This window comes from Heptranchias perlo, chromosome 22 (assembly GCF_035084215.1).
Source record: "Heptranchias perlo isolate sHepPer1 chromosome 22, sHepPer1.hap1, whole genome shotgun sequence".
NCBI classification, from domain to species: Eukaryota; Metazoa; Chordata; class Chondrichthyes; order Hexanchiformes; family Hexanchidae; genus Heptranchias; species Heptranchias perlo.
The window spans coordinates 43,399,243-43,411,511 of record NC_090346.1 but is presented as its reverse complement, the minus strand read 5'-3'; the positions used below and the strand labels follow the sequence as shown (position 1 = coordinate 43,411,511).

At 40.6% G+C, this 12,269-nt stretch overlaps 1 protein-coding gene across 3 annotated transcripts in view; it reads right to left on the bottom strand.

Annotated features, from left to right (window-relative positions):
* cops3 (COP9 signalosome subunit 3) overlaps window positions 1-12,269 on the bottom strand; it is a 33,772-nt gene that overhangs the window by 14,935 nt on the left and 6,568 nt on the right. For all 3 annotated transcript variants that reach the window (XM_068003420.1, XM_068003421.1, XM_068003418.1), the window contains 4 exons: window positions 9,093-9,222; window positions 5,061-5,173; window positions 4,903-4,952; window positions 3,133-3,225 (listed from right to left, as the gene is read on the bottom strand). In XM_068003420.1, the coding sequence (XP_067859521.1) occupies window positions 3,133-3,225; window positions 4,903-4,952; window positions 5,061-5,173; window positions 9,093-9,222 (386 nt within the window). Of the gene's footprint in view, window positions 1-3,132; window positions 3,226-4,902; window positions 4,953-5,060; window positions 5,174-9,092; window positions 9,223-12,269 lie in introns of those variants that run through there.

Sequence of the window (12,269 nt, the reverse complement as noted above, 5' to 3'; positions counted from 1 at the left end):
GTAGGTGAGCACATTGCAGATGCCCTAACTATAATCTTTCAAAGTTCTCTAGATTCAGGAACTGTCCCTCTAGATTAGAAAATTGCACATGTCACTCCACTTTTTAAGAAAGGAGAGAGGGAAACCAGGGAATTATAGACCAGTTAGCCTAACATCTGTTGTGGGGAAAATGCTGGAGTCTAAAATTAAGGATAGGATGACTGAACACCTCGAGAATTTTCAGTTAATTAGAGAGAGCCAACACGGATTTGTGAAAGGTAGGTCGTGCCTGATAAACCTGATTAAATTTTTTGAGGAGGTGACTAAAGTAGTGGACAGGGGAATGTCAATGGATGTTATTTATATGGACTTCCAGAAGGCATTTGATAAAGTCCCACATAAGAGACTGTTAGCTAAGACAGAATCCCATGGAATCGAGGGAAAAGTAAGGACTTGGTTAGGAAGTTGGTTGAGCGAAAGGCGACAGAGAGTAGGGATAATGGGTAGGTATTCACATTGGCAGGATGGGACTAGTGGAGTCCCGCAGGGATCTGTCTTGGGGCCTCAATTATTCACAATATTTATTAACGACTTAGATGAATATAAGGAATGTTACAACACCAAGTTATAGTCCAACAGTTTTATTTGAAAATCACAAGCTTTCGGAGCTTACCTCCTTCGTCAGGTGAGTGACTCACTCACCTGACGAAGGAGGTAAGCTCCGAAAGCTTGTGATTTTCAAATAAAACTGTTGGACTATAACCTGGTGTTGTAAGATTCCTTACATTTGTCCACCCCAGTCCATCACCGGCATCTCCACATCAGGACTTAGATGAAGGCATAGAAAGTCTCATATTTAAGTTTGCCGATGACACAAAGATTGGTGGCATTGTAAGCAGTGTAGATGAAAACATAAAATTACAAAGCGATATTGATAGATTAGGTGAATGAATTCCATTTGCCACAGTTTTGCCCAATGGAGACAAATGTGAGGTCATCTATTTTGGATCAAAAAGGATAGAACAGGGTACTTTCTAAATGGTAAAAAGTTAAAAACAGTGGATGTCCAAAGGGAACTAGGGGTTCAGGTACATAGATCACTGAAGTGTCATGAACAGGTGCAGAAAATAATCAATAAGGCAAATGGAATGCTGGCCTTTATATCTAGAGGACGAGAGTACAAGGGGGCAGAAGTTATGCTGCAACTATACAAAACCCTGGTTAGACCGCACCTGGAGTACTGTGAGCAGTTCTGGGCACCACACCTTCGGGAGGACGTATTGGCCTTGGAGGGAGTGCAGCGTAGGTTTACTAAAATGATACCCGGACTTCAAGGGTTAAGTTACGAGGAGAGATTACACAAATTGGAGTTGTATTCTCTAGAGTTTAGAAGGTTAAGGGGTGATCTGATCGAAGTTTATAAGATATTAAGGGGAACAGATAGGGTAGATAGAGAGAAACTATTTCCTCTGGTTGGGGATTTTAAGAGTAGGGGGCACAGTCTAAAAATTAGAGCCAGACCTTTCAGGAGCGAGATTAGAAAACATTTCTACTCACAAAGGGTGGTAGAAGTTTGGAACTCTCTTCTGCAAATGGCAATTGATACTAGCTCAATTGCTAAATTAAATCTGAGATAGATAGCTTTTTGGCAACCAAAGGTCTTAAGGGATATGGGCCAACGGCAGGTATATGGAGTTAGATCACAGATCAGCCATGATCTTATCAAATGGCGGAGCAGGCACGAGGGGCTGAATGGCCTACTCCTGTTCCTATGTTCCTATAAATATTGCTGGCATGCCCATGCAAAAAGTCTGACCTGTAGATTTAACCAGTGACGGTGAATTAAGGAAGTTCAATTGCAAAAAGCAAGATGATGATCTTTTACACAAGTGATGAGAATAAGAATGCGTGCAACTCTGCTATTGATAAAACGGTCTGTGTATATACAATGGCAACATGGCTCTTAGTTGTGATGTTAAGTGTGTCTAATTTTGGAATACATGAGAAGTATCGATCGAACTGGCAGTTCCACTCATAATAAATGCATGACTCAGTTGGCAGCATTCTTGCTCCTGATTCAGAAGGTTGTGGATTCAAGTCCCACTCCAAGGACTTGAGCACAAAATCTAGGCTGACACTCCAGTGCAGTACCGAAAGAGTGCTGCACTGTTTGGAGGTGCCGTCTTTCGGATGAGACGTTAAACCAAAGCCCTGTCTGCCCTCTCCGGTGGACGTAAAAGATCCCATGGCACTATTCTGAAGAAAAGCAGGAGTTCTCCCCGGTGTCCTGGCCAATATTTATCCCTCAACCAACACCCAAAAGCACGATCTGGTCATCATCACACTGGCTGCCGCATTTCCTATATGACAACAGTGACTACACTTCAAAAGTACTTCAATGGCTTAAAGCGCTTTGAGACATCCTGAGGTCATGAAAGGCGCTATATAAATACAAGTTCGTTCTTTCTTTCTATGACAAGTTGCAGGAGTTAAGGTTTATTGAGAAATAAGTTGCAGAGTTAAATCTAACCCGTGTGTGTGAAGACTCACAGCATAGTGAGTTTCAATAAACTATGGCATTCTGCTCAGTGATACTAGCTGCAACATTTAGGCTGTTGCTACACTGACACTGCTTGTTGAACAAACAGAAATTTTTAAAAAAGAATTGGACTAATTTCCAGTGAGTCATTTAAAAAAAAATAATGCTGCCAACAATATGAAAAAAAAATCTGACTAGGAGGGCTAAAGAGTTTGTTGGAACTGAATATCGATAACTGAAGGGGCAACCTATGAAGTACCTCAGGTCAACCAAACACCTGCTGATGTCAATTTGGTTCTCTTCCATAGTTGGGTTAGGTTCTCCTCACGGCCAGTTTCTCCCATGATGTCATTACTACTTGTATTTTAAAGAGAAATCAATAAATTTGGAGAAAATTTCAGTCTTGACACTACATTTCTAATTACTGAAACAGAGGAGGGGTGCATAGGAGGAAGAAAGAAAAAGGATTGAGTTCAGAGGGATCCCTCAAATTGTACAAGAAATATCGAGAGCCACAAAAATACCACAACAGTGGTAGAAAGCAACATATTTTTCTGTAAATAAATCGAAGACCACTTGCACATAAAAAGAAATAACTGAAGAGGTTATCTTACCTGGCAGAGATCAGCGTGAACTGAGGTAAGCTGGTTTGTATTCATCTGCATCTTGTCTATGGCCTGTTTTAGAATGCTAATGCCTCGCAGTGGCTTAAAAAAAAATGAATTATTTAAAACTGAATGTCCTTTTTCCTCAATGCATCAAATACACAGACACAAATCCTCCCCCTGCACCAGCACCACTGGCCTTAGTGCCCTGGGTTAAGCAGCACAAAATCAATCATGGTTCCAGCTCCTGATCGCTATCCAGCGACCCCAACTGAACTGTATGTGTGGACATCAGGTGCAGACATGATTGGGGTCGGCTATGATGTCCCAGGGTCAAATAGCCCATGACATTATTAAGAATCACACATGAATAATGGCCACGAGTAAGGCACTAGAGAACAACAGTGCTTATGGAACTGTACCCCAGCAAGGAATCAACGCCTTCAGGGAGGGGAGAGAATAAAACTAGCAGAGAAAAATTGGCAAGAAAAAAAACGCACAAAAATATTTTAAGCTTTCAAAAATTTATTTTAACCACTATATTATACAGTGAAAATTATAATTTCATACAGCACTACGAAATCATGTGAAGTTTAGCATGAACTTTCCAGTGCATCCAACATATAAACCGTCTAAAAATCGATGTTATGAGCAGAAGGAGGCTTTTGTTGATTATCTCGTTTACAAAACACATAAGCACTTCTCAGCACACTTCATTGCCCCTTGGTAATCTGGGTTTCAGTACCAAACAGGCTATCTTTAATCATGTTGTACTTCAAAATTATTTCATTCTTTAAATAGTAGACAGCAAGTGTAAATCAGCACTTCATTTATAATCTTATAATTCATGCAACTGCTGCACATCCAAGTGCAAGAATCCTAACATTTCATAGACCCAATGTGTGGAATTTTCTGGCGGAAAACTTTTCTTGGACAGACTTTATTCAAAGAGTTTTTGTACATGACACTTGGTGTGTATGAAGATAGCACAACAGAATTGATGGACATGGCAAAAGTCCCTACTCGTGACCAAGATCAGTGGAATTCCACAGGCAGAGAATCCTGAGACTTTTAAAATCCTGAATATTTACCAGATTCCCATAGAATTCACTGAGATAAAAAGCTGCATCATTTAGCAATTAGATTTGATGATATCTTAATTTTTAATTTACTCGCTACAGTTAAAATGGCTACCCACCAGTTACTGGGAAATGGAACAAGTCTTTATCATAGAATCATACAGCACAGAAGGAGGCCATTCAGTCCATCGTTCCTGTGCCAGCTCTTTGAAAGAGCTATCTAATTAGTCCCACTGCCCTGCTGTTTCGCCATAGCCCTTCAAATTTTTCCTTTTCAAGTATTTACTCAAAAACATTTAGCCCCAAACTATCTAAATTGTCCAAAATTCATTTTTAAACTTTCATCCCCAATTCATATTCCCCATGTCCTCACCTCCCCCCCCCCCCCCCGCCCACCACGCACAATTCCCACACTAGGTGGGCAGCAGGCTGTCTTACAAACATGCCTCTGCCAATGCTCCCTTCAAAAAGCTGCTATGAGATGCACAAGAGGATCCCCCACCTCTCCAACTTGTGCCTCAAATTAACTTCCACATGCCCTTCTTGATTTTTTAACAAACTTACTAGAATATATGGTCAAACGGTAAGGAAAATAATAGTTTTGTAAGGATACTTCTAAAAACAATTTTCACAATAATGTTTCATTCATATATAGAAGCACATTTAAAAACTAAACATGAAATATTACAGAAACTTTTACCTGTTTTCTTTCTACTAAAGCATTTGTCAACTGATGGCAAAGACCCGCAACTGGAAAAAGGTAAAAGAAAATATAAGCATGAACAGCGTACTTCACTAAATTAAAAACAGAAGAGTTCACTGTAAATATGGAAAGCATATTACAGAAGGGGTACTTACAGGTGTCTGTTGCATATCTGATGTGTTCACCATTGCAAGTGCTAATAAAAAGTTGAACTTGGGAGAATAAGGTCTCAAAATCTGGGATACTGGGCATAGAAAATTTCACATACCTGCACAACAAAGAAAGTTAGAAAAATAGTAATAGGATACTATTATTTGAATTTCCTTGGCAGAATATCAAAACAATCCAATTTTATTTGGACCTAGAATTGTTAAAATGCAACAGTTCAAAACCACAAATGATGCAAATATTTAGAGCCTCATCTAATCCACTTACTTTTTCTTGGGACCCTTAGAATTCTGAAGCACTTCAAAGGGAATTTCTACAGCAACCCCATCCAAACTCTCTGGCATGAGAATGTAGATTCTGCCGCAAGTCTGTACAGAGTTTTGGATCATCTCAATATAATAAATATGTTTAAAGTACTGTGTAAGGACAATGCTTCACTAGCTGCCCATGTCCCACAGAACTTTCAATATTCTCATCCTTGTCTTTAAATCTGTTCATTGCCTCGCTTCTCCCTACCTCCATGATCTCCTCCAGTGTGTTACTGCATTCTCGTTAAATTCCATGGCTGCGAAATTATAGAGCATTAGGGAACCCAACTGTAAGTCTCTGCCTCCTCCCTTACCCCTACTTATATGGCCCAACATTTTATTGAGGCCTAATCGTATAACCAATTTGGTTGTAAGAAACTACCACTGCCCTGGTTTATTCCACAAAACAGTACTGTTCCATTTGGACTACTCTAGATAGCTTTTTTTTTGTGCACAATGCAAGAAACATTTTCCATAGGCACACCAACACCTTTCCATGAACCACAGCATGACTGTGTGTGCAAAGAAATTTGGAAGCATGTCTTGAACAAACAATAGACCAGCTTATTGACTCCCACGTCACTACGGAGGACGATTACTATCAGTGCCGCCAGACAGTTTCATAACAGAATAAAGTAGAATCATAGAATGGTTACAGCAAAGAAGGAGGCCATTCAGCCCGTGCCGGCTCTCTACAAGAGCAATCCGGCTAGTCCCACTCCACCGCCCTTTCCCCGTGGCCCTGCAAATTTTTTCCCTTCAAGTACTTATCCAATTCCCTTTTCAAAGCCACGATTGAATCTGCCTCCACCAAGCTTTCAGGCAGTGCATTCCAGATCATAACCACTCACTGTGTAAAAAAGAATTTTCCTCATGTTGCCTTTGGTTCTTTTCTAATCACTTTAAATCTGTGTCCTCTGGTTCTCGACCCTTCCACCAATGGGAACAGTTTCTCTCTATCTATTCTGTCTAGACCCCTCATGATTTTGAACACCGCTATCAAATCTCCTCTCAACCTTCTCTGTTCCAAGGAGAACAACCCCAGCTTATCCAGTCTATCCACGTAACTAAAGTCCCTCATCCCTGGAACCAGTCTAGTACATCTTTTCTGCACCCTCTCTAAAGCCTTCACATCCTTCCTAAAGTTTGGTGCCCAAAATGGACACAATACTCCAGTTGTGGCCAAACCAGTGTTTTATAAAGGTTCATCATAATCTCCTTGCTTTTGTACTCTATTTATAAAGCCCAGGATCCCGTATGCTCTTTTAACCGCTTTCTCAACCTGTTCTGCCACCTTCAATGACCTGTGCACATATACCCCCAGGTCTCTCTGTTCCTGCACCCCCTTTAGAATTGTACCCTTTAGTTTATATTGCCTCTCCTCATTCTTCCTACCAAAATGTATCACTTCGCACTTCTCTGCGTTAAATTTCATCTGCCACGTGTCCGCCCATTCCACTAACCTGACTATGTCCACTTGAAGTCTATCACTCTCCTCCTCACTGTTTACTACACTTCCAAGTTTTGTGTCATCTGCAAATTTTGAAATTTTGCCCTGTTCGCCCAAGTCCAAGTCATTAATATATATCAAGAAAAGCAGTGGTCCTAATACTGACTTCTGGGGGACACCACTGTATGCGTTCCTCCGGTCCGAAAAACAACCGTTCACCACTACTCTCTGTTTACTGTCATTTAGCCAATGCCGTATCCATGCTGCCACTGCCCCTTTTATTCCATTGGCTTCAACTTTGCTGTCAAGCCTATTATGTGGTACTTTATCAAAGGCCTTTTGGAAGTTCATATACACATCAACTGCATTGCCCTCATCAACCCTCTCTGTTACCTCATCAAAAAACTCAATCAAGTTAGTTAAACACGATTTGCCTTTAACAAATCTGTGCTTGCTTTCCTTAATTAAATCAACACTTGACCAAGTGACTGTTAATTTTGCCCTGGATTATCGTTTCTAAAAGCTTTCCCAACACCGAGGTTAAACTGACTGGCCTGTAGTTGCTGGGTTTATCCTTGCAATTCTCCAGTCCTCTGGCATCACTCCCATATCTAAGGAGGATTGGAAGATTATGGCCCGTACCTCCACAATTTCCACCCTTACTTCCCTCAGCAACTTAGGATGCATCCCATCAAGACATAGTGACTTATCTACCTTAAGTAAAGCTAGCCTTTCTAGTGCCATCTCTATCAATTTTTAGCCCATCTAGTATCTCAACCACCTCCTCTTTTACTGTGACTTTGGCAGCATCTTCTTCCTTGATAAAGACCGATGCAAAGTACTCATTTAGTACCTCGGCCATGCCTTCTGCCTTCATGAGTAGGTCTCTTTTTTGGTCCCTAATCGGCCCCATCCCTCCTCTTACTACCTGTTTACTATTTATATGCCTATAGAAGACTTTTGGATTCCCTTTTACATTAGTTGTCAGTCTATTCTCATACTCTTTCTTTGTCCCTCTTATCTCCTTTTTCACTTCCCCTCTGAACTTTCTATATTCAGCCTGGTTCTCACTTGTACTATCAATCTGACATCTGTCATACACCCCCCTTTTTCTGCTTCATCTTACTCTCTATCTCTTTCGTCATCCAGGGAGCTCTGGCTTTGGTTGCCCTACCTTTCCCCTACGTGGGAATGTACCTAGACTATATTCGAACCATCTCTTTACAGGCCGCCCATCGTTCGAATGCCTGCCAATCTTTGATTCCAATTTACCAGGGCAAGATCCGTTCGCAAATCACTGAAATTGGCCCTCCTCCAATTAGGTATTTTTACTCTAGATTCCTCCTTGTCCAAGTAATTTTCAGAAGCTACAGATCTCGCCAATAAATAAGTAAAACACTTCCAATGAATGGGAGTAGCCGTCAGGTCCCTACCAGCTAGTCTTTCTTGAAATTACCTTGCTATTGCTACCTATAGAGTAGTGCCTTGTTTCAGCATCTGTTGTACCTAGGTCAAGGCCATTGTTAACTACTACATCAAAAGTGTTGATTCTGATACCCCTAAAAACTCTTGGAAACAGTTTACCCCTTTGAAAAGATAATCTGAGAGGCTCAGGCACTTACTTGAATAATGAACAACTAACTTCGTAACTGCTATACAAATGCATGTGAATGGCCACCTGCAGTGTCTGACAAGTGCTGTCTATGCTTGGGCTTCCACAACATTCACCTGAGGAAGGAGGAAGCCTCTGAAAGCTTGTGAATTTCAAATAAAATTGCTGGACTATAACTTGGTGTTGTAAAATTGTTTACAATTGTCAACCCCAGTCCATCACCGGCATCTCCACATCTGGGCTATCCTGATCAGATTAACTTTGGTTTAATAGCTCGGTGATGCACTTTGTTTCTAGTACTTGGGTAATGATTCCTAACAGACTTGTGTGCCGGAAAAATAAACAGTATTGGCTTCACTGACTTCTTTCTGATATGCTTCCAGCAGAGCCAAAAGAATATGCCAATTTCCCATCATGTAGTTAAGGAGACGTTTTGAAGGTGGTATCTTTCTTGAAAGAACAACCACCACGACTACATTCATATAGCAGCTTTCATGTAGTGAAATGTCCCAAAGCACTTCACTGTTCCATTTAGTACTTGTGCTGCAAATGCAGTATTTTAATGAAAACAGGAACAAGGGTCCAAATTTTATTATACAAAATGAATCCCCAACTGTGTACATGAACACGACAATCATTTGGAACTTACAGTACTGCCAAGACTCCCAGAGAGTGCTCCTGCACATCCAACGCACCTAGAACTGTATCCAAGTGAGAAAGGTTTTTAGCCAGCAGCTCTCCACTCTTGTTAATGAGGTCACACAGCTGAGTCATTTGACCTTGCAAAAAAAAACAAAAATACAGTAAACCACACATTAAAATTTATATATTTAGAAGTCTTACATCTAAGCCGCATTCTTAACATCACACTTTTCAATGCCGTCATACTTCAAAAGTACCCATTGAGTAAAATTGACTTGACTGGCTCAAGCAAAAACTATCTATTTAGTCAATTGGTTCATGTTTAGTCAATAGGATGTGTTACAGTTCAGGCTTTCTCCCAATTCCTGCTCACAGCAACTTCCGCAGGCATACCTATGCCTCTTCTGAACTGAGACTTATGAACCTTGTGCATGGACTAAATGGGTGCGTAGAATGCAGGATTAACAATGATCCTTTTACTGAGTTACTTTGCACTGTCCGGGGGCCGGGGGGGGGGGGTGGGGAGGGAGGGGGGGGGGGGGGGGGGGGAGGGAAGAAGAGGAATCTCATCTGATATTTATCTGCCCAATCTACTAAGTTGTTTATCCCCGCCTGAAGTCACTTACAATCCTCTTCAGTTAACCGCTCCTTATTTTATGTTACCTACAAATAATATTGGGTACCTTCATTTTATCAAGAGGCCCCTATTGGGCATCTTATCCAACACCTCTTGAAAATTCATATATACATCGATTACATTTATTTTATCAATATCTGTTGTTTCTTCAAAAGCTCTATTAAGTTTGTCAGGCATGAGATGCCTTTTATAAAGGCCTTAATTAATTCATGTCTTTCCAGGGGAGTATTAATTTTATCTAATATTATGGCCTCTAGTAGCTTAGCCACTTCCGACCCTAGGCTGACTGGTCTATTGTTACCATTCTCTATTTTTGAACTGAAGCGTTACATTGGCAAGCCTCCATTCCAATAGCCCAACTTCCAAATCCAAGGATGTTTGAAAGATTGTAATGAGAATTGCTGCTATTTTCTCTCTGATTTAGGTCAGCATTCTGGGATGATGACATCAGGCCTTTTCCACTTTGAGTTCCATCACTTTTTTTCAGTGTCACTTCCTTATCAATAGTTATCCTATATGACTGTTCCACCTCACCCTTTTGTACACTTTCACTACCACAATCTTGTGACAACCAAGGCAAAATAACTATTTAGCATCTCTGTCTTTCCCTTTTCATCCCTAATTGACCATATTTCCTTAATTTTTTTTAATGTGTCTATAAAATCCTTTACTATTTTCCTTTATGTTACCTGTCAGTCTTTCTTCATACCCTCTCAGCCTTTCTAATTTTGATTTTCTTTTCTATTATTAGCCCGAGATAAGTCATGTGCCTCTTTTTTAAGTCGCATTTTAATTTCTCTGCTCATCCAGGCTAGTGCTTTTCTTCTTGTGGAAATATGTCCAACCTGTACCACAATCATCTCCTAATTGAACGTTTCCAATTGTTGGTGCAGTGTTTTATCTGCTAGTTTTTCAGTCTAATTTATCTCAGCTAATCCCCTTACTTTTAATCTGCTAGAAACTGGCTTTTTTTCAGTCAGATACCATTAACTTTGTTCTCTTTCCATCTGAAACTTTATATCAAACCTAATTACGTTATCGTCGCTTAATTCCTAAATATTTCCCTTCCATCACCTACTTGCCCCACTTCATTTTCTAGTTACTAGATCCAACTCTTACCTTGTTGGACTAAAAATATACTGATCCAGAAAGGAGGCCTAAACACATTGAAGAAATGTCTTCCCTTTTTTGCCACTTATTACTTTAATCCCATGTTGTTCCTGCATTTAAAGTACTATGTGACAAAACTGTACAGTGAAACAATATGCATGCATTCTTTTTTCTGAATTTAAAACATATTAAAAGGTTATTTTCAGCTCCAATATGGCCAAAGGGGAAAAGGTGCCAGCCAGCATAGCACTAAAAAAAGAAAAAGGACTTGCATTTATATAGCGCCTTTCACAACTGCAGGACGTCCCAAAGTGCTTTACGGGTAATTAAGTACTTTTGTAGCGTAATCACTGTTGCAACGTAGGAAATGCGGCAACCAATTTGCACAGAGCCAGGTCCCGCAAACAGCAATTAAATAAATGACCAGATAATGTGTTTCAGTAAGGTTGGTTGAGGGATAAATATTAGCCATGACAACAGAGAGAACTCTCCTGCTCTTCTTCGAATAGTGCAATGGGAATTTTTACATCCAACTGAGAGCAGACAAGGCCTCGGTTTAACATCTCATCTCAAAGACAGCACCTCCAACAGTGCAGCACTCCCTCAGTACTGCACTGGAGCGCCAGCCTAGATTATGCGCTCAAGTCTCCGGCATGGGGCTTGAACTCGCGACCTTCTGACTCCCAGGTGCGAGTGCTACCAATTGAGCCATGGCTGACACTAAATCATACAAACCAGGAGATCCCAGGTTGGATTTACCATCCATATTAAGTTAGCTCATTTCAGCAGCTGGCCAATGTCTCAATGGACTAAGATGGAAGAAAATATAATCCGAGGTTCTGCTCCTGATTACTATGCAGTTACTCTGCTGGAAAATGTCTGTGTGTTACCATCAGATGAGAACAGCGACAGGTGCCACTGTGATGTCTTGTATGGTCAAATACTCACCACTGAGGCTCACACATAGAATGGCCACTTGGACAAGGTAATGGTGGGCTCTAGCCTCCATATAACCATATTCCAGCAAGAGTTAGCACCTTGGGAAGAGGAGTGGAAACTGATTTTTTTTTAAAGTAAAGTATTTTCTCCTCACATTTACATCCCCTCCACTGAGGCATGTACCAACCAAGTGTGCAGGTAGTCATTCTGCTCCCAGGCACTCTAATGAACCACTAGAGAATGGCTCAGAATCTGGCCCACATTCTGACTACTTCACACTAAAGACAATGTTGCTTGCTTCAAATCAGAGATTGAGGATGTAGCATCCAATGTATCGCACATTTCTTTGCATTAAATTTCATCTATCTGCCCAGTCTCCTAATTTGTCTGTTCCACTGAAGACACTTGGTCTTGTTCACGAGTTAACCACACACCCTATTTTGTGTCATCTGCAAACTTTGATATTGTACCCTCTATAACCAAAATTATTTATATACA